Source organism: Oryza glaberrima, chromosome 10 (genome assembly GCF_000147395.1).
Source record: "Oryza glaberrima chromosome 10, OglaRS2, whole genome shotgun sequence".
Taxonomy (NCBI): Eukaryota; Viridiplantae; Streptophyta; class Magnoliopsida; order Poales; family Poaceae; genus Oryza; species Oryza glaberrima.
In genome coordinates, this window is record NC_068335.1 from 9,484,369 (window position 1) to 9,509,643 (window position 25,275).

The window sequence follows — 25,275 nt, forward strand, 5'->3', positions numbered from 1 at the left end:
AAATTAAGCCGGGAGAGGAGAAAACTCAGGTAATCACAACGAGGAAACTACAAGCCTGATAGAACAGAATATTAATCTCATCGTTGGTATTGTACATTTGTACTGATTTGAATTATATCCGTTATTAATTCACTTTAATAACTGTTTCCCATTATTTGAACTAATCAATCGTTAATTCACTTTAACAACTGTTGTGAATTTCATTCTCCGTTCCTATGAATGCAAACAAGCTAGTCATAAAAGGTTAGTCCAGTGGATTAAAGACATTTTGAATGTCAGGAAAAAAGGATTCATAGACATCTTGAGCAGATGGGTTAGCTAGTTCATGGATCACAGTAGTTCACAATAGTCATTTCAGCAAGTTCCGGTTCCAGCAATTTCTGGCACAAAAATGTGTGCCCATAGCAAGATTTTCTATATCAGAGGCCATTTGCTGGAACTATATTACAGAAGCACAACGAGCATGCAGTTTCTGCTTCAACAAGGCGGTTCTAAACATGAATTTTCCTAGAATCTGGCTTACTAAAGAGAGTATTGTGTCATTAAAAGCCAAGGGGAGGCAAAATCAATTTACAAAAAAAAAAAGACCCTGATTCATGTACATTTGTAAAGATTTGGTGATTGAAAAGGTAGAGAAGGGCAGAAATGTGGAAGGCGCGTTACAAAACCAATTGAGGTTGCCATGTAAACCTCGAATTGCTGTGTCACTACTTGGGGTAAGACCTAACACTGGAACTCTTTTTCCTCGATAGCTTCCAAGGTACTGCAAATAAAATATTTTTTTCAGTTAGCACATGCAGTAATCAGTGTCCATATAGAGAATATTTTGCTGTTGGGAAAATCTGTACCGATGCAACAAATGGCTGCTGAAATATCCAACCAATGAAAGGAATCTTTTGCAAGAAAACCACAAGAGTTGGCCAGAATCCACTGCAATTTCAGTGTCACATACAAGACAAATGTTAAACCTGACAATTGTCAAGCATGCACTGTGCAGAAATCTTTTCAAATATAAGACATTCTTTATTATCTCAGCATTAAATAGTGGAAAAGAAGGATTGGTCAATGGACAAGCAATGAGAAACAAACCTGAAAAGTACAATAAAACCATATGCCTCTAATAGCATGCCAAAAAAGGGCCATCCAATTAGAACAAGCAAAAGGCCAGCACCAAATGAGATAGTACCCTGCCAGTTACAGTTAGTTGATTAAATAACATATAGTCCATGGGCAAAAGCTCTGATAAGCTACAGTAAATTTACAAACCTTATAGTTCTTGGGCTTAGTGAAGAATTGCAGAGTCGATTTCAATCCAATAGTCAAACCTAAGCCTGACAGGAAGAGAATCTGAAATGTTCCACATGCATACACATTTCATTGGCTTAGATCTTCAAAAAATTCAGCAAAAGTTTCAAGCAAGCTTACATTGCCCATTGCAAGTAGCCCCTTGTCAAAGAAGAAAATGATCCCCAGAAATGAGAAGAATACTCCAAAGCCTGTCAGCCCTATCCCAATCTCTGCAAGATGAGATTCACAAATTACCAATTGAAGTGGGTATGGGTATAACGATGATGTGGCATAGCAAGAAAGCATAAAAGAAAATCCAACCAATGGAATAATGCCTTGTGGGGATGGGAAATGTGATCCCATCCAGGATAAACAGTGCTCTATGCCCTGAAGAGCATAGTTCCAAGCATGAGATGAAAAAAATTGAAAAAATGTAGCAGGGTGCATAATGCATTTGTTATCACAAAAATAGAAAAATGCTCCAGAATAGCTACAGGGGGATGAGCAACGAAGTGCCAATTGCCAATGGCATGAGGTAGGCAATCAATTAAAGTCAAGTCAAGATTGTGCCAGGAAAGTATAGATTTTCAGGGAAAAAAAATACTGACGAAAATATTTGACAGAAAAAATGTATTCCTTCATGAAAAATTGATTGCCACAAGTAATACATTGTAACATACTAGCATCCTAGCTTCCAAAATCTGCTCTATGCCTAACTCTATTGGAGTGGTATATGATGCATAATTGCATATAACACACTGCTTAAACGTTGAGAAAATTCCTAGTGTACTCCTAAAACTTTGCCCAATCCCTTCCATGCCCCTGAATTTTTCTCATTTCCTTGTATACTCCCGAATTTTAGTTTGGATCCCTTCCATACCCTTTCTATTAGTTGACAGTTAGTTAACCGTTAAATTCTTATGAAAAAGTCCATTTTGCCCTATGGTATGAAAAACATATATATTAATGGAGCATTAGAAAATTGTTGTATGAGACTTTTATATTTATGAGTTTCTAATGCAAGATATTATTTATGACAGTTTATTTTTAGATATGACATAAAAATTAATATTTATTTTTTAATAATTAAACATTGTATGTGTAGCTTATTTTGTGGATAGTATTGTACAACATATTTGTTGTATAAGACAAATCTATTTATACATAAATATTTTTTAATAAATAATAAATTAATATTAATTTTTTGTTTCATATCTATAAATAAATTTTATGATTAATAATATCTCGCATAACAAACTCATTGAGATAATAGTCTCATATAGCAAATTTCTACCCTTGAACAATATACTCCATAATTTTATATGTTTGTTCATACCAAAGGGCAAAATGTACTACTTGATAGGAATTTAACAATCAACTCACGGTCAACTAACAGAAAGGGTATGGAAGGGATCCAAACTAAAATTTAGAGGTATACAAGGGAATGAGCAAAATTTTGGGGCATGGACAGGATTAGAGAAAGTTTCAGGGGTACACAGGGAATTTTCTCTTAAAGTTTCTTCCCCATTCTGCTTAATCTTGTAGTGGTGCCACATTTGGACACTGGCTACAACCTCTATGAGATTAATCCCATTACACTACACAAGGTCCTTACAAGCCACAACTAATACAGAACAATATAGAACAAGGTTCTGTATCTAATGATTGCAAGTATGCAACTCTTCAACTAGATCATGTCAACTAAGGCTGCGGTTGATGTAGCTTCTGGATGGAGCTTTTCCCTTGTTTTCCGTTAGCACGTTTCCCAAATTGTCTGTTAAATGTTGTGTTTCGTTCAAAAAGTTTCTAAGTACAAGTTTCTTTTAAAAACCAAATAAATCCATTTTCAAGTTCGTAATAGTTAATATAATGGCTCGTCTCATTTTGCGTGCCGGTGACAATCTTTATCCAATAGCACATTCGAACAGGTCCTAAATATAACTACAGCTCACATATACTTTTTTATTGTTCATAATAGTACAGACATTTGTTGTGCACAGCTCTGGCTACACAGCAAGCAAGAGCGGTGACAAGCAGCATGATCAAGTTACCAACAGTAGTGTTTGACTGCATTAGTAGAAAATCTAGCAGGAAAACACAACCACAGCAAGTGTGAGCATGCAAGGTTTTGTCACAACCGTGCAAAGGCTAGGAATGGGCCTGGTAGGGCATTGAAAGACTAGGAATCTCAACCGTCGAAAGAAAATTACTGGCTGTGATGAAGGAACGGCAAAAGTGTGCCTTTATACTTAGATAGCCACAACAGCAAAGGATTTGCTTCTCTGCTGCGGTATAACGTATTCCTAAATTCTAACATAACAAGAAGCAGAGTAACAACTTAAATGGCAAGCAGAGCATATTGTACAGTATGCAAGAGAAGGTTGTTAATTCTGGGATCGTCAAAAGCCAAATAAACACAAAGCATATGCAAGAAAGGACAACTTTTACAAAATTACTGTGAACTTCAAAAGTTCAAACATCTTTAAACATGGTCAAGGTTACTACCATAATTAGAGAAATATAATTTCTGCAACCATTGAAAGGTTCAACCTCAATGAAAGGAAAATGATGCATAGAACAATATATTGCTATTTTAGTGTTCAATGGAAATTTCAGATGATGGAAACAGGGATAGATGATGTTCATACTTTGAAGGTCATTCATCTCAAAGGAAACCATCTTGCTGACAAGGACAACTTCTGTTAGGAACATATGAAAAGCCTGAAATACAGAACATCACCTGCATTAGATGCAAACCAGCAAACCAAATCTAATAGTTCAAACAAAAATCGGAAGAGCAATAAACCATTACAAATGCATTAGAAATACCGGACTACCGGTTAGCATTGTTTTAGTGTTTTAGAAGAAAAAAAAGTCCAGTTCAACTCAATATTCATTAATAACATGTAAAAGGGCAGAAGTTAATGTAAAACCCTCCGGTTTCTGATGCACCTATTGCATTAGAACTCAATGCAGCCTAGTGAGGAACTTTGATATCAACAAGCAACACCAAAAAAAGAAAAACTCTAAGAACTGGAAATTATATAGGGACGCAAACTCTGTACAATTTTGTAATTCTAAATCAGATTGAAGGTAATTAAACGTGCGGTACAAAAATATGTGCTAATGTTGTATAACTCATGCTGCCGTGCTCTCACAACAATCTCTCTTAAATTGGCATACTGGTGCTTCTAATCAGCACATACTGGTGTTTCTAATTAGCAAATGCCAGCTAAGAATATCAAACACAATACCGACACATCACACATACCTACTCGTGCGTGCATTCTAACAGGATTACAGGCGAGCTGATTTACAGTGTCCAAGGTTGTAGGATTCTGCAGAGTTCGTTTCACCAACAACACACCAGAGCACTAATCCAAAACCTAACTGGAAAAGGACGCTCCAATCATATCCAAAAAAAAAAAAATGAACGCTCTTGCCCCCCATTGCACAAACTTACCTCAATCAGAATCCAGCAGCGACTATATCGAGTGGTCTACACATCTCAGTGTGGATTCAAAAGCATATAAATCCCAAAAGTTCTTGCACACAAGAAAAGAAACTCACCCCCAAGATTCGCGGAGCCGCAACCCCTAGTGTGAAATGGAGACCCCGCCACACGCAGACACGGGCAGCACACACGAACAGGGAGAGAAGAGGCAGGTGGAGTACCTAGTCAGATTCGGAGGCCTCGCCGTCGTCCGCCGCGGCGGCGAGGGATCCGACCCTTGTTGGCCCTTGACTGTGTATATCTCTGGGTTTGCTCTCTTCGGCTTAAACGGGCGCCGATCTGGTGAGTCCACTTTTACACAAAGGTCCTTGAAAGGCTAGAGACTTGAGAGTGCCCTTTTTTTTCTTGCAACGAAAAGATTTGAGTAAATTAGAGATTTTGGGTGTGAGATATTGAGGTACGTAAATTAGAGGTGAGACATTAACTTATAATTAATTAAGTTGTAATTATTTTAAATTTAAAAAATAGATTAATATGTTTTAAAGTAATCGTTTATAGATTTTTTTTAAAAAAGTGCCATTTGCGGTTTAGTAAGCGTGCGTGTGGAAAACGAATAACTTTTCTCTTTATTGTGTTTGTTTCTTAAAACAAACGCATCCTAAAACTTTGTTTGCTTAGATTATTGAACAGATTATTACTATGAAACATTATAAGGCAAATTAAATATTTAATAAATAAACTTTACAAATAGATTAAAGCAAGTGGTATAAGTAGCAGTAAAAGAATATTTTTGAGAAAATATATTTTTAAAAAATATGAAGCAAATAGTCCATTTCAATAATCTGATGGTATTATTAAATAGAACTGGCATCAAATTTATTGTAAAAAATAAAGATAAGTGAGAGTATCACAAATTATGAATTTGGTAAGGAAGTTATCACAAACATATCCCTAGCTCCTTTGAAACACAAGTTTAAAAATTGGAGGAATAGAAAAATATAGGATTTTTTTTAAAAAAAATACAAAACACATAAAATACATGAACTATTGTTTGAGTAGACTGAAGGGAAAAAAAGAAGGAATCAGGTGAGAGATAGTCTAAGGAAATTAGTTGGAGTTTCGATTAACTTTCCTCCAAAATCCAGTCCATTCCATAGGATTCAATCCTTTATTTAGAAGTCTTGTAGAAATTTTTTTCTCCAAATCAAAGAGGTTTGCATTAGTTTGTGAAATATGTAGGCTTGTAATATACCGCTGTTCGGCACAGCTCTAAATCCAGGATTTCTTGGAGCTAGGTATCTCTAGCTTAATAAATCCACAAATCTAGATATGTGATAATATTGATAATATTTAAATGAATCATTTTGTTCTTACTTAAGAAAAAAAAATCAAAATCTTTAATTTAACTTATAAAGTCTAAATCTAGTGTAAATATGAGATCAGGAGTTGTGCCAAACGGGACCTACATTTAGTGTTAAATATGTAGTTTTGTAATATATTTGTTTTAAATGTCTGGTTTTATTATAATTCTATTAAAATATATGTATATTTTCTTAAAATATCTTATAAATTCATACTCTTGAGCAAATACTTTTTTAAAACATAGTGGCATATTTTAATAATATATTTGAGGTTCAAATACTTTTTAAAACATTTTCAATACTGTTGATTTTTTCCAATTTTTCGCGCTGCCAACTTGGGTGACATGATAATGAGATAGCAAACTTCATAATACAAATATAGTAGAAAAAATTATTCTTCAGATAAAACTTCAAATGCCACTTTTATCTTGGGTTTTATAAATTTGTCAAGAAAGGACAGCTTCTTTAACTATTTACAAACATTTTTTTCTTACATGGCATGGCACGTAGGCGTGTCGGCATGGCATCCTTTGTGAGGCTCATCCGTCAGGTCATGTTCCTCCTCTAGCCAAGTGAAGGGAGGGAGGGAAGCCGGTGGGTGCTCAATGGAGGGTGCAAAAGGAGGCCCTTTCTTGACAATAGATCTAACCAAATAGCCGATGGGAAGAGTTGGGTGAGGGAGAGAGGGCAACCTCAAGCGGAGTGGCCACTGTCAGCATGACCTCAAGCATCTTTTGTCGATGGACGTCCATCTCCACAAGCTGTTGCCGCTACATCTACTATCAATTGACCAATTCCAATCTCATCGTTACAGGATCTATGGGTTCTTCCTTATTGCTGATCTGCTCCGACTGACCCCATCATCGTTGTTGGCTGGTGTTGAAACTAGGAGAGAGAGGAAGAGGAGAGGGCTCTTCCTAGTCATCGACCAATCTTCTCTCGGATGTCTCTTTTTTGTCATTGACTGGTGGTGGTGCAGTAAAGATGAAGAGTCATAAGACGCTCCGCCTCCATCTTCCGACATCCCCACCTCCCAAGTCACCTTAGGTCAAGGTGCACGTGCCACTGTCGCCAATGACAACCGACTATCCGTGTGTACAGCCCTACGTATACTCGCCTTTGAACTCGGCTAGAGGAAGAAGGCGTCTTGATGGGTAGCCACGCTCTTGTGGGCTTTGTGGCATTAGTCAAGTCAACTAGTCACATGACAAAAGGATCTACTCATGTGTAGTGTAGCCCATCATTTTATCCGTATGACCGTTTCTCTCCAAAACGTGTGTAAAAGACTTCACTTGACTCCTTGCAGCTGACGCAGCGCATCAAACTGCTTTACTACTCTGCTCCCCGACACCAACACATGGCCGCCCACGAGCTCCCCCGCGCCGGCTCGGCCTCGCCGCCACCTCCCTTCTCCTTCGCCGTCTGGCCTCCCACGCGCCGCACGCGCGACGCCGTGGTGCGCCGCCTCGTCGCCGTCCTCTCCGGCGACACCACCACCGCCCTCCGCAAGCGCTACCGCTACGGCGCCGTCCCCGCCGCCGACGCCGAGCGCGCCGCGCGCGCCGTCGAGGCCCAGGCCTTCGACGCCGCCTCCGCCTCGTCATCCTCCTCGTCCTCCGTGGAGGACGGGATCGAGACGCTGCAGCTCTACTCCAGGGAGGTGAGCAACCGCCTCCTCGCGTTCGTCAGGTCCCGCTCCTCCGCCGCAGGCGCGCCCCCGGCCTCCGCGGCGGCCGGAGAGGTGGCCTGAGCTGCTCGCTCGGCCGCCTCTCCGTCCATAGATGTGTTTGATTGATGCATTTTTGTTGATGTTGTTTGGGATTATCTCAGAGGCTTATTCTCTGGTGTGTAGTAATTTGCTGGATTTCTACCTGATGTTCCACTTGAGTTGTGCAAGTAAATGCTTCCAATTTGTGATTCTGTAGAAGGTAAAATTGGTTCCAATTTGTCTGCAATTTGGTGATGACTCAGGGACCTTGTAGGAACAAATTGTTACTATTATTGGGATTTGTTAAGAAAAATACATACATCTGAGCTTGGCAACAGAGTAATTTCTTGTTGGCATGAGCTCTTGTGTGTGTGAAGATTGATTATGTATGTCACCTACTAAGGATGCATTGAAGTTCATGTTTCTTATCACCTTTACAGTATCATCAAGGAACAAATGGCACAATAATTTCCCCTCTCTTTGTATCCATGTATAAATGTGGTTGGTTGCCAACCTGGCAGAGTTATATGCGTCTCTCCCTTGTTCACATGTTCTGTCTGTTTTACCAATTATGTGTTTTTCCGATTCCATCCTCCATGCTTTTTGGTATAATGGACAATGGATAATATTGTTTGGCGATTAGGTTTTACATGATAAAGAACTGCCAGTTAAATAGTAGCACACTCTTATGAAAAAAAATGATTGATAGTGTAATGACTGGTTGGTGCCAGATGTTCATGTTGGTTGTTGTTATCGTCGTCAGTTGCGTCGCATTTGCCGCATACAGTATGGTGCAATGTATCTTATTCTGTATCCAACCTGGCTCAGGTGTATGAGTATGACATATGTTGAAATCTATATGATTGATAAGTTAGTTTATTTAGTTATTAAGATTGGGACATCAGACCTAACGCAACAGCCTCACTTGTTGCAATCAAGAAAAAACGAAATAAGGTTTTATTTCTGAAACAACAAATTGGGGCTTTCCTTGACGGTACTGCCAGTTGTTGGGTTTATACTGATATAGAAGTTATCAGTACTCTTTGGGGGGTTTTTGTCAAAATTCTTTTTGCATCTATGTTAGCAAGCATGTCCAACTGAGAAATTTTGGCCTATCTTAGGCAACAACATGAGAATTTCTTGAAAAAGAAAAGGTGGCAGGAAGGCGGAGGCAAGGAGGTTTTAGTGGGGCCAGCGTCATCATAGTGTTGGAGGCGAGATGCAAGGCGTGGATCCTGTAGAAATCCAGGACCTCATGGAAGAAGCTGGAGAAGGGTGGAATCAACCCCGCCATGGCGAAGGACAGAAGGTGCACGGACCGATCCGAGTACCGCGGCCTTGGCCGCGACTCCCCCGCCCTCACGACGGCGCCCTCCGGCATGAACTTGCGGACGAGACTCAAGTGTCTATCCATCGTGATGCGCGAGGCCAGGAGAACGACGTCGCCGGTGTCTTGAGCCATGGCGATGCGCGAGGCCAGGAGAACGGCGTCGCCGGCGTCTTGAGCCATGGCGGTGGGTGAGTGCGAGCGGGAAGATTGGGTGCGCGAGGTGCAGTAATCCGGAAGAGGAACGTTGGGGGCTGAGGAGCGTGTGTGCAAGAGTAAGAATGGCGAGAGGAAGGAGACGAACTCTCCTTCCTCCTCCCATTTTATTCTCGCCTCGCCAGCGCCCGCCTCCTCGTTCCCCACAACCGCAGCCGCCTCCTCATCTTTCGCACCCTCTCGAACCACTCGCCCCACTAAATCCACGCCCCGCGTTGAACGCATCTGTCAGCAGCATAATTGACGCGGGACGTGCAATGATTACGGTCATGGCCGGTCGGCCCACCGATAATCCCATTTTTTGCACACGCCTGACAATCAGGCAGTTGATGCGACGACCAGTAATGATACCGGGCGCGGTTTGACAGACCCCCCCGGTCTTTCTGCCCTACACGCCCCCGCGCGTGGCGCATTTATTGGCAGTCGGATAATCTTCATAGTGGGCGCTTGAGTCGAGCGCGCCAATGATAGCTCCTCGAACTCCCCACGGGACCCATTATCACAAGACGGAAGTTATGAGGCATCACGCCAGACCGCCCTAGAGGGGTCGCGGTCAGATGTAGTGCCGAGGGCTACTGTTGGTGATATGGGCCCGGGGGTACGCACAGTAGAGGGAAGTAACCTTCCTATCTAGCCACGTGGCCGTGCGAACTGGCCTTTTGTAACGACCCTCCTTTCCCAGGCCGGGCCCACTTACATCTGGCAGCTTTCATAGGTCATAGACTGCCCTCACAGACCAACACATGTCTTTTCTGCACACTTTATCCTCACTCATGCGCACTCGGGAAGAATTTCCCGATCAGTCACCCATCCCTAAATTGCTCCAGGCTAAGCAACTAACTTGGCTTCTGGAAAAGAAGTTGCAACTTGTTGATATGAGTATCCTATTAATCCTATTAAGCCCTAGGCCGAGATGTCACATCCTCACCCCCTTAAGAGAGATCGACGCCCCCGTCGATCACCCCATGCCAGGAACGTCCTCTCTTCGCCACGTCCGTGTGTCTAGTGCCAGCGCATGTGCCATGCTGGTCCACACCAGCCATGCGCATCATGTCTGCGCAACTACGACACACGCGCCCGTGAAACCTCGAGAGTAGGCTCTGATACCACTTAATTCCGACTCCATATGAATTAGTTATGAATTTTACAATATTAAACTGATTTTAGCCTTGAACAGAAAAGGATTTACGATTTATGACGCAATATTTAATTATTTTGGAGAAGGAAAAGGGGATTTATGACGTCAGCATGACATCATCGCCGGAACAAGGCACTGGACCACACGGCCACAGGCGCTAGGAAGCTCGGCCGGACTATCCGAGAGCACCAACACGGAGAGGATGACGAGAGAAACTCACTGGTGGTGACGGCGACGACAAACAATGACGGAAGACGACCGGCGACAAGCTCCGAAGGGCAGCGAGGTACCGGTCGACGACGACAGCGGCGTTCCGGCGATCTTTGGCGGAGGAAACCAACGGACGGGCTTCACCTTGGCGCTGTGATGCCGAAAAAGGCGACTACGACGTCCAGCAACCACGGAGTCGATGGCAAGGCTCGGCCGGAGGCGGAGTAGATCGGATTCACGTCGATGACGGGCTTCCAGCGGGTTACGGCAAAAAGGAACCGGTGGCCGGGCTTCTTCTCCTCCTTGTGAATCCAACGACGGCGACGGAGACTGAAGGAGACGACTATTTCCCCGCCCCCTCGGGGGGAGATCGGGTAGCATTGAGGTGGCCAGGGGGCCTCGGGGTGCCACGTCACACCCCTCGGGCCCTTGGCATGTACCGCCCCGAGGCCCTCACTCGGCCACCACGTGGCGGCCGAGAAAGCGGAGCAGGAGCAGGAGACCCTGCCCAGCGTCTTAATTGAGCAGCGTCCCAACCGCCCCACGCCGCGTTTAATGCGGCGTGGGCAGGCACGTGGTGCCGCCTGATTGACGCATGTCAATCGGCCTTGATCGGCATGTGACCGGTCGCAGACGGATGGGACGGGTGGCAGTGCCCCCACGTCCCGCCCTGTGTCAGGCGGAGTGGGGGCAGGTATGCCCCGTCCCATCAGCACACTACCGAGTGCGCCGCCTGTACATGATGAATCCACCAAAGTATTCATACAATTAATAGGGAATGACATGGATGTCCCCCGTGTCAGGTGGAGGACGGCGTTGGGCCCCACCTGAAGGCGGACGACCACTTTGCTTCCGGTGAAGGCACAGACAGCTATCTGACTTAGGCTACGTGGGCCCCCCTCCCATGGGGGGTAGGTATGAACAGTGCATGTGGTATCCCCTTGAACTATAAAATGAGGACCTCACCCACCGAGAAAGGGGACGACTCTCGAAAGCTTGAGCTCTAAAGGAAGCACGGCTTGGATTCCCGAGGAGCTCAGATCTCTTGTAACAACTCACCATAATCCCAAACACAGGAGTAGGGTGTTACGCTTCATAGCAGCCCGAACCTGTATAATCCTTGGTCTCTCACTCAGATTTGCAGCGACCTAGTAGTTTGCGCCTTATCCCCCGGCCGAACTCACAAAGGGGGGTCTCACGACCTTCCGCTAGAGAGGATCACTCCTCGACAAATAGCTAATACTTAATTAGTTACATGCTAATGGATCGTTCCGTTTTCCGTGTGGGAGGGAGTAGTTCCCATCCCTTGAAACCGAACACAAGAGCAAGTTTAAATAAAGCAAAAATTGTCTAAATTGGGCGCCCGATGCGGGCGCGCATGCATTGGGCGCCCGCGCCTCCTGTGCTCCCGTCGCACCTCCCGCGCCTTCCACGCTTGCGAGCCATCCCCACCAAGCGCCCCACCACAGACGCCGTTGCAACAAATCACTCGCATATTACGGTAATGCTCTATTAAGAGTAACCGTTTTATTTTTTGTTCCACCAACAATGTTTAGTTAGTGTACTCGTGATGTGTCACTGTATAGATTAAATGTTGCAGTGAACTGAAACATCATTTTGCTATTTGCTGAAATATTATTTTTATATAGAGTGAAACAACGTCTGTTTTTTTGGAAACCGTTTGTTTCATACAATGTAGCAAAATGTTAAATGAGGTGATTTGGTTGTGTTTCAGATTTTTAAAAGACTGAAACATTTTTGAACTACTTAGTGAAACATTTCTATCTACTTGGTAAAACAACGCTCGATTTTTTTAGATCGGAAATGTTTCACTAAGTAGTTCGAAAATGTTTCAGTCTTTTGAAAAGCTAAAACACAACCAAATCACCTCGTGGAATATTTTGCTACAACGTATGAAACAACGGTTTCTAAAAAAAATCGAGCACTATTTCACCCTATATAAAAACAATGTTTCATCAAATAGTAAAAGGATGTTTCAATTCACTGCAATATTTGATCCGTACATAGTGAAACATCACATGTACACTTACTGAAACATTATTGATGAAACAAAAAATAAAATGGATTCCTTAAATAGAGGGTTTTTTTAATATGTGGATGATTTGTTGCAACGGCGCTGGGCCACGTGGTGGGATGGCGTGAAGGCGTGGGAAGTAGCCGTGCTCGATTTTTCTGTCGCTGATGAGGCGCCCGATCGCTGGCAGGGTAACCTACTCTCTCTTTCCCTCGGAGGAACCTCCTCTCTCTCATTCTCTAGTAGGTCCGATTTGGTGGTCGAATAGTTTAGGGTTTCGATTCGTATCCGTGGAACATTTGTAATAAACTAGATCACGCTATTACAAATTTGCTCAAGTTAAAAATATGTTTATTTGGAATCTGTCCCAAAAACAATCCCCAACCCTAACCTGCCTGAGCAAGAAGCACAAGATGGAGGAAAAGGATGGAGATTCAATCCCTCGTCAGATCGCTCGTACAAGCAGTACGGAGTCTGTGTCGGCCGTGTACTTGGTGGTCGGCCATGGAGTCACTTGCCCTGCCTACTCCGTGTTCAAGGTGAACCCACCAGCTGTCGTCGTCGGCGGCGGCGGCGGCGACGACGACGGCGACACCCCTGTACCTCTACCGCAACACCTCGCCCGCCTGCCCTCCAATCACTGCATGTCTTTCGTTCCCGTGCGGTCGAGGAGGCATGCCCCGTGGATCGTCGGCGTCGGCGGCAACACAGGCATCAGGGACTATGGCTCGGAGACCATCGTCTTCGACACCAACACGTGCAAGGTGGTATCGGGACCCAAGCTCCTGTCGACGAAGCTCTGCCCTATCCTGGTACCGATGGGCGAGAGGATATAACGCCCTGGCAGGCATGCCCTGCGTGACGGGGGACATCAATTTCGTGCCCTGGTTCGAGGTGCTCGATCTCTCCATGGCTCGAGTGATCGACGATGCCTCGGGCTGTCGTCTGCTGGATTGCGAGTGGAAACCCCTGCCTCGCCCGCCCTTTTTCCCCTGGGATCTCACCCCAACTGACTACATCTTCCCACCGGTGGTTACCGTCAAGTCCCATGTCGCAGTTGGCTCCTACATTCTGCTCTCCATAACCGGGCACGGCCAGAAGGGCACTCACATGTTCGACACCGAGACGCAGCAATGGGCCAAACTGGATGACAAAGACCTGCCTTTCATCGGGCGTGCCATCCCTCTTCAGGGAACACTACTCTTCCTTGGCTCATCGAACACTAGCGACGAAATCACTGCTTACAAGATCGATGTCTCTGTCTCCTCCTCCGTTGCAAGCCCAAGCACCATCACAGCAGGGCACATGTACTCTTTGTCAATTGTCGAGATCCAAATGCTGGCCAACTTGGAGGACGAGGAGGAGATTGTTACCGGTTGCAAATTAATTTCCTTTGATTACCCTGCAGGCAACCCTGGCTTCTGCTCACTTAATTGGGTCAACAATGACCCTCACGTATCCTTCGATTTTCCTCAACACGTGGGGGAGCTTGTCACCATTAGAGCATACTCAAAGGTGGATTACCTCGAGTCCACTCGTGCCCTAGTGATCTCCAGCCAATGGAAACAGGTTTACAGCATCTATGATCCACTCCGGAGACTTTCTTCACCCTGCCTGGCAGGCGTAATATCCTTATGAGTAAGCCCATTAATTTGGACAATTATTTTCTAGGACTTTACCTCATCGCTTAAATTAGTTCATACATCTAGTTCAGTCAGAGACTACTTGTTCACTCAAATCTATCGTTAACTGATCAGAACAAGCAGGAGATTCTGGATTTTGTGATAATTTTTCATACTGCTGGATTAACATGTGCTGCTGTTCTGCTGCAATACATATATCTATGTTAGGATTCTTGGATGGGGGTTGGTAGGCGGTCAAAAATCATGGGTTCTTGCCTCCTTGGTGTAGGTACATTGGTGATCAAAATTCATGGCACTCTAGCCTTCTATGGCATGTGCAGTCACTAGATAGACCTTAATACAGACAAATATTTCTACTTTGTAAGGTAATTAGAATTGCATATAACTGGTTTTCTTTATAGCTCTGCTTTTGCTTTAGGGCTGTTCATCTATGGGTTAAAAGAAGCGAGCCATATTCACTATGGGCTAATTTTTGGCTAAAGTTTGCTCTGCCTGGTTTTGGCTGGTTCAGATGGAACCAAGGATGAACACCCCTAGTTTGCTTGCCCAATGAAGGAATCAAAAAGTGCATTTGTATGTCTATCTCAGAGCTAAAACAATAAAAATGCTCTAGAGGGACAAAAGCTAGATAAAGTGACACTTTGAAGTAACCCACCTTATATTCGGTCCACCACTTTTGAGAAATAAATTTAATTGTTCATTGATCTGTACTTTTCCCTATGCTGAACAAAAACGTAAAAGCCTACTGGATCTTGGAAATCCTAACACTAAAATTGCTTGTTTTCTTCATGATCAACACCAGGAGTAGGGGGCATCCTCACCTGGATTTTTCATTAATGAAAACTGGTTGTTTTTTCCCTGCTTGTTTTTCTATGTTCACCCCTTGGATGAACAAGTAGAAGAAGTACACGTTTCAGCTTTGAAATGGTATTCATGTTATGATTTCAATTCCACTGTTCTTCATATGTTCTCTTGTACTGTTTTTCTATCAGGATCTCTTGTACTATTTTTCTTTACTTTCTTTTTATTTTTCTTTTGCTGCTTTACAGGGGAAATGGGTAGGCTACTAATAAACGTATAGTTGGCTAATCCAGTAATATTAAATGCATACTGCTTGCATTGAAGCTACTATGGTATAAGCCCAATGGACAGTTTTTTTAATGGTCAATGGTTATGCAGCCCTTTCTGTGTTGTTAATAATTCGGAACCCTCATATTGATTGAATCACCTGTATTGCAAGTGCTTCGTCGTAGCCTACAGAGATTGTTGCGAGAATTGTGTTAGATTGAGACAATTGATTATTTTTGCTTTATTTCATTTATACAAGCACATATGTTCACTTATAAGTAGACACTATTTATACAAGTTTATGCTCCCTTTCATTACTTCTAATATCACTGTTCGTTTCATTTCAACCTGGTATTTTGGGTGTTTCCAGTCAAGTTTTGTGGTCATGTTAAATCTGGGGTTTTGCAAGACTAGGACCACAGACTTGGGTTTTCAATGAAACTTGCCGGGTGCCCTTCCTTTGCAACTGATGTCTATTAAAAGTAAAACAAATTGTAAATTATCTGCATTTGAGATTTCTATTGTTTGCAATCATTTATCTTTCAATCAAGAAGTTAGATAGAGTGTTTTGGACTCATGCTATCTATTTCCCGACATGTTCCCTGGCGTGGAAGCTAAGGGGCTGTCTATATAGGATTCGAATGATTTTTGAGGCCTCAATTATGCAGATTTTGAAGTCATTGGATCAAAATCTAACAGCTGAAATTATCTGACATAAAACAATAAAAAATAAAAAGAAATTTGGATCTGACTATTTTAATGGCCCAATATATTTGTTAAGCCCAAGAAGAGGCCCAAATAAACCCAGAATCATACGACACGTCCATATAAAACCCAATCCAATATGTAACATAATAAGGGAATAAGTGCACTTTGACTCCCTTAACTAGTGTCCGAATCTAATTCGTATCCCTGAATGACAATACCGGATATATCAACCCTCCAACTCTTAAAACCAGTACAATTTAACTCCCTTGGTGGTTTTGGAGGGTGGTTTCACTGACATGGCACCATCGTGATGACGTTGACTCGGTCTTCATTCCACGTGGAGTTGACGTAGCGCTCACGTGTATTAGAGTTAAAAAAATATGTGCAGAACCCATTTGTCATTCACACAAAAATAATATGGGGCCCGCATGGCATCCTCTTTCCTTCTTCCTCTTTTTTTTTTGAGAACTCTTCCTTTGTCACGCCCAGAAATTTAGCCCAAATTTTCAGACTATTTTGTGCATTAAATCCCTGTCCAGGATCAGCCAAGGTACACAAAACAACAAGTAATAGACAGATCCAAACGTAAATAAAACGTAAATACTTACAGAAGAGGCGCATAGTCCTCACACCGAAACGAAAACAGTAGTAGCGGAAAAAGGCGATCCTAGCGGGGCTTCAGCTCCACTCCATAAGCAAAACTCAACTGGGGTCTGAGCCTTGGTTCTCTAACTTTGTCTTCGGCTCAGAAGCACTACAGTTTTGAAAAGGGGAAACAATAGCAAGGCTGAGTATAACCACCGTACTTAGCAAGCCACACCAATGATGCAGACGTGCAAGGGGAACACAAGGACGGTCTGTGGCTATTTGCATAAAGGTGGTTGTAAAACATTTTATTGAGCAAAACAGTAAAACAGTTTAGTAATTAAGGTAATATTAAATCTCTACTGAACAATGCTACACCACGTTGGACAGGCCCAACCAACCCACCTGAACTACAGTGCATTGAGTCGATTTATTAAGGGTGAGACTAATCACGGTGAATCTGGTCGATCGCCCATAACCGCGGGCACGGCTATTTGAATAGTTTTACTCTGGCCAGAGGTGCACAACTGTACCCACAAGACACAATCCACCGGCATGTCACCGTGCCTACGCAGACACGTCACCATATCGAGTGATTGTGATAAGACCCTTCATATAACTCTCCCCTAACCAACCACACCATGCTAAGGTTTCACCCCCACCTCCTACCCCGGAGGTGGGCAGTCCCCTCGTGCGCCGCGGTGAATCCGGCAGCTGGACAACCGGACACCCCGGCCGACCCAACTCCATCACACCCACCCTCGCCACCGGTGCCTAGGAAAGGGTCGAGCTATACTACAGATCAGGCAATTACCCATTCCCGCTTGTGGTAAGCACTGCAAGTCTTCTAGGGTTTCCCGTGAACCGGTCCTTAACTACCATGGGTGCGACTAGCAAAACCATGCATCCACGGCTCACCATTCAGTCACATTTTAGTTGGATAATTATGACCAATGAAACATGGTCGGATGTCTTGAGCACGCAACTCGTCATGATACTAGATGTCAAATAGTGTAATTATCCCATTTTGTGAGCTAGTGGTAATTAAGCATGGCTAAGTATATATAATTCTAGCTAGATCAACATAAGTATCATGAGCTAGATAAACTATCATCCATTGGTTGACAAAGGACGGTAACAAGTAAACATGGTACAAGCGAGTAGATTGGTAAACCCATAATCCCATGTAATTAGCAAAACATGCATATTTATTTGCAAACGGTAAAACATTTATAAATTGGGATCAACATGCTCAAGGGGAAATGTGTGACTTGCCTTGCTTCTTTAAAAGAATCTTCCGAACACTTTTCCTCACGACCGCGATCTTTCGAAACGGCGGAAACTACACACTGGCATGCAAAACGAGAAAAAAAAACTCTAATAAAAACCAAGAAAACAGTACATGAAAAGTAAACAAACATGTAGAGCTCAATTTTAGATGAATTCTGCAAGTTGAATGGCCCAATTTGGAGTTCGTATGAATTAGATATGAATTTTAAAAGTTTTCATCCATTTAAATCAATTTCTATAATTATTACCGATTTATGACGCAATTATTAATGGTTTATGACGTCACCGAGGGGAATAGGTGGCGCCGACAAGCGGGCCCCACCTGTCGTGGCTCAAAGGGGCGGGCGCACGGTGGACCGAGTCCACACGCGCGCCATCCGCGGGTGCACCACGTGGTGGCCACGGTGGACCGGCGGGCAAGGTGGCAAGGTCGTGTCGCCGAGGTGGCACCTGCGCGGGACGGCACCACGACGGCCACGTGGAGGCCTGGATTCACCCAATCCAACGGCGCGGTGTGGCTGCCGGGCTCGGCACGGCTTCAAGCCGGCCGGCCGGCCAGGGAGCGGCGGCGCACGGCTTGATGGTCGCCGGTGGCGACCACTAGCGCGACGGCACGCGTGGGACGCAGCGGAGGGAGGCTGGGAGGGAAGGGGGATGCTCACCAAGAAGACAAGACGGCGAGGCGAAAACGGGAAGGCTGCCGGCGGCGAGGATTGGCGACGACGTTCCTCGGGTTGGGAAGCGAGGACGGCACTCCAGCGATGACCGGTGAGCGCGGAGGGATGGCTGAGCAGCTCCTCGACCTGTCCACGGGGATGGGGGGATCAGGGAAAAAGGAGGAGGCGCAAGGCGACGGGAAAACGCGGCCGCCGCTGGCAATGTGGGGGAAAACTATCGTTGCGACGAGGGGAACGGATTCCGGCGACGAGGGGCTTGGATGAGGGGATTGTCGGGCTCCCTATCGTTGCTGCGAAGCCGGCGAAGGAGAGCACGAGGTCGAAGGTCGCTCAGGGCGGCGGCGATGGACGGCTGGAGGCGGTAGAGGTGGTGGTGGCTCGGGTTGACAGTGGAGGTGGTGTTTCGGTGAGGGGTTGGGGAAACCGAGCAAAGGCCAGTGTGCGGCGAGGGGCAGCAGAGCTAGTGGTGGTGGCGGTGCAGCGCGGCGGTGACCCTAGCGGCGGTGGAGCGCGGCTGGAGGATGCCGACGGGCGGTGGAGCTCGGGTGCGCGGTGCGGCGATGTTTCGAAGGCGGAGAGGGGAAATGGAGTAGGGGCCGGGGTGCGGCACGGCACGCTGATGCCGATGGTGGTGGTGGCGCAGCGCGGCGGCGTCTAAGGCGGCGAGGAGCGACGGCCGAAGCTCGCCGGAAACCGGTGGCGCATGGGCTCGGCGTGGGGAGAGCGAGGGAGGACGCGGGGAGCACGGGAAAAGAGGGAAAAGGGAGAGGGAGGCGCGGGGATCGTTTTATAGTGCTCGGGGAGGGAGAACCGTGGCCGAGAGGGGCGGCAACGGCCGGCGAAGTGGGGCTCCTGCGACGTGGGCGGATGAGGCGGTTTGGCGCCGATTTCGCGGGAGAGTGGGGGGGGGGGAATTGGTGGAGGAGGTGGAGGGGAACCAATTCCACACGGTTTGGGCGCGAGGGCGTGAGAAGGAGGAGTCAGAATCGGCGGCAACGTGGGCGGCAATGGCGGCAATGGAGGTTTCGGCTGGGGAGCTGGAGGTTGGGGGAGGAACTGACATGTGGGCCCTGACTGTCGGTGGTTTGGGAGAGAGGAGGGAGCCAAGGGGAGATGAAACGACCTTGCGGGGAAGGGGGTGCGAGCTGGGCCGAGCGGTCCGAGAAAGGAGGGAAGGAGGGCTGCTGCGGGTGAGAAGGAAGGCTTGGGCCGAAAGAGGCCCAATTGCAAAGGGCAGGATTTTAATTGGTTTTCCTTTTATTTTATTTGATTCAATGAACTTTGTGATATTAGAATTAGATGTTGAGCTCTGAAAATTCACGGACAAATCTGGAGAGTATATTAGGGCATAGAGAATATTACAAAATATTTCCGGCCATGATTTTTAAAGGAAAATTTTAATTCCCTCACTATTTCACTTGATTAAATTGATTTAACTTTTAACATAATTTCTAAAAATGCATTATTTAATGATTTTTATTTCTGAACAAAAATCAGGGCGTTACATCCTCCTCCCTCTCTCTCTCCCCTGTTTCTCTTCACGAGAGCAGGGGCCAGATTGTCAGCCGCGAAGCACATCGCAGAGCAGCGGTGGTGGCAGCCGCAACAATAGCTCGTTGGCGGAGCTCGAGGGAGTGGGCAGCGGGCCGGAGCGATGACTGCAGTCGGGAGGGCGGCGATGGAGCCGACGGCGGTGGCCACCACCGTCGTCACTGCCACAAAGCACGTCGCAGAGTGGCAGCGCGACAGTACGGCGGCGGCGGCTGTGGACCAGTCTCCATCACGCCATTGCTGTCTTTGCACCGGAATCGTGCTCCGCGAGCACTCCTCATCACTGCACCGCGTCAAGAAGGAAAGAGAGGGAGAGAGAAGGGGTCGCTACCGCCCTCCTGGCCGCCGGCGCTGGCTCCGGCAACGATGCCCGCGGGGACGGGCAGGGGAGGCTGTGGCATCTAGAGCGATGAGGCGTGGCGGCAACGGCGCCGCGGGGATGGGGGAAGATTGTTGACAATCCACGGGTAGGGGCATCGGTGATGCGCAAACGCCGTCGTCCATTGAGGGAAGAGAAAGAGAGGCGGCGAGGGTGACTCTCGGTGGCACAGTCGAGAGTACATGCTAACGCCGTAGAGGGCGGACCCTCCCGCCACAGCTGCTGCCACTGCCACCGTGCCGCCCAAGCGCTTGCGGGGCAAGATCCGTCCCTGCGGTACTGGGTGAACGCTGGCCGGGATGGGATTGGAGGAGGCGCCGGCTGCCGCTGCTCCGGCCCTCATCCGTCGCCACCACCGACGATCTGGGCCCTGCTCCCGTGAAGAGAAATGGGGAGAAAGAGATGAGGGGGAGAGAGAGAGGGAGGAGGAAGAAGAAAGGAAAGATGATGTCATGTTGGCGCCACATGTAGGGGTGGACAGGAAACTCTTGACTCGTTAGCTCGCTCGGCTCGTGACAAGCTCAGCTCAGCTCGTCTCATTTAAATTTCGTAACGAGCCGAGCTGACTTTTAAGCTCGTTAGAGATAACGAGCTAGCTCGAGCTAACTCGTGAGCTGCTCGTGAGCCTTAACAAGCTAGAGTAGATAATCCTCAGTTTCTGAGCAAGTCACACATGGGTTGTTATTGCTTGGGCCGTGGGCCTGTGGCATAGAATATAAGGCCCAAAATCTAAATACAGTGAACCCTAGCAGAAAAGTGAAAAGGATAAAGGGGATCAACCGCACTCTCCTACCTCCCCAGTCTCCTAACACGGCGGCGGCGTCACACTTGTGTCTCTAAGCCTAGCCACCAGGCGCCAGTGCCGCTCACCAGCACCTGCGTCGTACGCCTCCCGTGCCATTCGCCAGTCACCGCCCACATCCGACCATCCCCTGCCCCATCGCCCCGCGCCACTCGCCAGTTGCCGCCCACCGCTGGCTGTGTGGCTGCACCGTGGTGTGCGGCAAGGCGACCCTTTGTCGCTGATTCTCTTCATCATTGTCATGCACATCTTAAGTTTGATGTTTCAGGTGCTAAAGAAGCGGGGCTGTTAGCTCCCCTACCCATCCCCCACCGTCAGTCGCTCTACCCTGATGATGTTGTTCCCTTTCTCTGGCCGAGAGAACATGACGCGCGGGTGATGAATGAAATCTTATTTCTCTTTAGAGAAGCATCAGGTCTGAGGACTAACTATGCCATCACGATTGAGTGCTCGGACCTTGATCTGAGCATGCTGGATCGCGAGCTGCTATGTGAGGTTTCGGCGTTTCCTTGCAAATACCTAGGTTTGCCGCTTTCTCTTGGAAAGCTTACCAAGGCAGACCTACAGCCAATGGTAGAGAAGATAGCTGGCTATCTTCTCTCTTGGACAGCTGGACAATTGACCACGATCGGGTCCACCCTCGTCGAGTCAATTCTGACATCTATCCTGGTCCATCTTCTAATTGCCATCAATCCAACGAAGTGGGTTCTGAAGGGGACCGACAAAGTGCGGTGCGGATTCCTGTGGCAAGGAGTGGCGGAGGCAAAAGGGGGCCATTGCCGCTTGGCCTGGACGAAGGTTTGTGCTCCAAAGCAACTTGGTGGCCTTGGCATCCATAACCTTGACCTCTTAGGTGTTGCACTTAGTACAAAATGGCTTTGGTCGCTTCGCACAGTGCCAGACAAGCCTTGGCAAGGCTTGCCGATGCTGGTTTTGCAGCGTGAGAAGGATCTCCTTTTAGCCTCAACGCGATGGTAGCTTGGTGATGGCAAGGCTATACTATTTTTGGATGATCCATGGTTAAAGGGCACGAGCATCAGAAACAGAGCGCCTTCTCTTTACGGTCTGTTACCCAAGCGGTTGCGACAGTTTAGAACAGTGGTCGACACCATGCAAAACCAGCGCTAGATCTCTGACATCAGGGGAGTGATAGAAATCCAAGAGCTGATTGAATATCTTGGCATTTGCCCGATCGTCAACTCTGTCGCCCTGCCTAGTGATCAGCCGGATCGATTCGTTTGGCTCTGGAGCACCTTTGGGCAATATTCGGCTGCCTCAGCCTACCAAACGATGTTCGCAGGACATGAGTAGTTCCCACCATTTGGGGCAACAAAGCGCCACATTGGTGCAAATACTTCGGATGACTGGTAGCTCATCACAAATGCTGGATGACGGATCGGTTGACTGCGAGAGGACTCCCCCACCTAGCCCGCTGTGTTCTCTGTGACCAGCACGACTAGTCCATCGACCACATCCTAGTTGCATGTCCAGAGTCCCTTCAATTTTCGTGGCTTATCCTTAATGCCATTGGTTGCCCGGATTGTCTCCCGGTGGCTGGGACCTCCTTCATCAATTGGTGGCTGGTTGCTCGAGGAAGAGTTCCCCGGCCTCGGCAGCGTGGGTTCGACATGGTAATCATCCTGGTAGCATGATCTATCTGGAAGGAAAGGAATAACCGGGTGTTCAACCAACAACAACGATCCTGGATTGAGGTTGCAAAGGCGGCGGCCGATGAGGCTGCCCTCTGTAATGAAGCAGGGCTCCTACGGTTCTACCTGGCAAGAATGCTGCTGCGTCCCTGGTCGCAAAATGGATGCCACAAGCTTTAGGCCATAGGCTTTGGTTCCAACTTTGTTTTATTTCTTCTTTCGGTTGGTTGGTTGGTTGTAATGTGAGCTTCTCAAAATCTTAATACAAAAGATACGCAACCCTTTTACGCATTCTCGAAAAAAAAAACTTATCCTTTCTCTTTCCCATGATTTCGTTGAGCGTTGTCTACAGCTTGGTCCGGGAGAAATTATGTTTGATGTAGTGATGCTGCTGTTCTGTTTTTTAGCTATTATGTTTTTTGGGTAGGGGTTATTGTTCCTCATTAGTAGAAAGGGAAATAAATGTCATTAATAACATAGACTCATCGATGAAAAAAAACATATTGCACAAAAATGCCATACAATATGTCGTAGGTTCTCCGGACCTTTCATTATATTTGAGGGATAAAGTGAATCATTCAAGTCATCAAACAAACATAATGAAATATCCGATGCCTCAAGAGAAGAATATTGGAGACATTGCTGGGCCTTTAACCTGCCAGTTAACTTCAGCCTAAGATGTGCCCATCAAACCACTCGAAGGTGGCGACCAGATGTGTTACACATTCAGGAGACTTGACAAAAATGGCTAAAGATCTATAACATCTCAAATATTCTTAACTCATACTCATGTGAATCTAGTTCCCAGGATGTGCACTAGATTCACACTCATCTTAAGCATGGAAATACATAGCAAAATACACTTACGATGGAAATGATCTAAATTACATCTACTTCATAGTTACATAGGCCGACCGACCGAATATAGTTTATAGAACAGCGGAAGCTTAACTATCCAATCCTCAAGCACACTCCCATTAAGTTCAAGTCCTATAAGAAGCAGACGATTACCTGCATCACTCAAAAGACTAAGTCTAACACCTGCAAGCAAATAGTTAATCCAATAGCAAGAGTCAATAATGTACTGGCAAGCACCAAGACAAGCCTAATATCCTACTTGCAAGGCATATAATCAAGGAAGGCATAATATGGTTCTTTTTAGCATAAAGCAAGTTTTGCATAAAACACATTCAAATCAGATTTGCTTTCAAATAAATTTCAGCAAGCTAGTACTTAGCATATGGGCATCGAAGTAGGCATTAATCATGTATAAATATGCACCTCATTGCCATCCATGGCAGCAAGGAAGTCATTCTCAAATTTCATCATAATTTGAAGGTAAATTTCAGCATTTAGGAGAACAAACACAAGTCTAGACTCAACACATATCCACATGCCGCTCATAACCACGAGCACGACTAATCGATTAGTTTTTAGACTCTGCAGAGTTTGTACAGCTTTACCCACATGATGTGAATCGCTCTAGTTTATCCGGTACCCGTCGGTGCCACCACACTCTACACATTGAGTGGGTCTAGAGGTCACAATGAGGCTTTTACATTAAGTCTTGTCTAATCCTTGCATGAGCATGATGAGTGTTGTTCCACACTAAGTCTAGAATCTTAATGTCATTATATTGGTGGGTCTTTACCAATATAACACCATAGGCAAGCCGGTACAGTCGCTTCCTATGTGGCACTCAACGTTGTACGTGAGGCGGAACATTGCAGCCATCCCCTCGCGTGGAACAGTATAGTCGTTCCCTACCAAACCATAAATAAAAGTGAGACGGAACGTTACAGTCGTCCCCTTATAAACATCATTCACATAAAAGGCGGATCGGTACAGTCGTCCCCTTTGCAATTCACATAAATACAAATAGCCCTACAGTTCACTCGTAGGCACTATCGCTACTACAACGGCCTCCCGAATGTAAGGTTAGACAAGCACTTAACTTAATAGGCCAAGGTTACCCCATAATAACACATGTTGATGTACGGTAAACATAATGAACAGACATTGAGTGAAGTCCTTAAATCAGTCTGTGCACACACTCCCCCTATTGGTATACAACTAGTCAACATATGTATACCACATGAGGCTCAAACTTAAAATTCAGGTTTTTCATCATTTTGTTTGTCAAATTCCTCATTGATGCATTTCTGTCCAGAACTTAAATAATCTCAT

The 25,275-nt window shown here is 45.9% G+C and overlaps 2 protein-coding genes and 1 pseudogene across 3 annotated transcripts; 2 read left to right on the forward strand and 1 right to left on the reverse strand.

The window, feature by feature from the left end:
- Positions 1–352: 352 nt before the first annotated feature.
- LOC127752582 (vesicle transport protein GOT1-like) lies at positions 353–5,068 on the reverse strand. Of its 2 annotated transcripts, none has more exons than XM_052277992.1 (7): positions 4,963–5,068; positions 3,936–4,008; positions 1,426–1,517; positions 1,267–1,347; positions 1,090–1,187; positions 849–930; positions 353–763 (listed from the first exon to the last, which is right to left on the reverse strand). In XM_052277992.1, exons 2-7 carry the CDS (start codon positions 3,997–3,999, stop codon positions 566–568), a joined length of 615 nt encoding a protein of 204 aa, XP_052133952.1. In that variant the 5' UTR covers positions 4,000–4,008; positions 4,963–5,068; the 3' UTR covers positions 353–565. The 2 variants fall into 2 exon arrangements, with proteins under 2 accessions (XP_052133952.1, XP_052133951.1); XM_052277991.1 differs by having other exon boundaries at positions 4,858–5,068.
- Positions 5,069–7,375: 2,307 nt separating this feature from the next.
- LOC127752873 (MFP1 attachment factor 1-like) lies at positions 7,376–8,199 on the forward strand. The gene has a single exon (XM_052278312.1). It carries the CDS (start codon positions 7,460–7,462, stop codon positions 7,850–7,852), a length of 393 nt encoding a protein of 130 aa, XP_052134272.1. The 5' UTR covers positions 7,376–7,459; the 3' UTR covers positions 7,853–8,199.
- A 4,950-nt stretch (positions 8,200–13,149) lies between these two features.
- LOC127785815 (uncharacterized) lies at positions 13,150–14,374 on the forward strand (annotated as a pseudogene).
- The last annotated feature ends 10,901 nt before the right edge of the window (positions 14,375–25,275 follow it).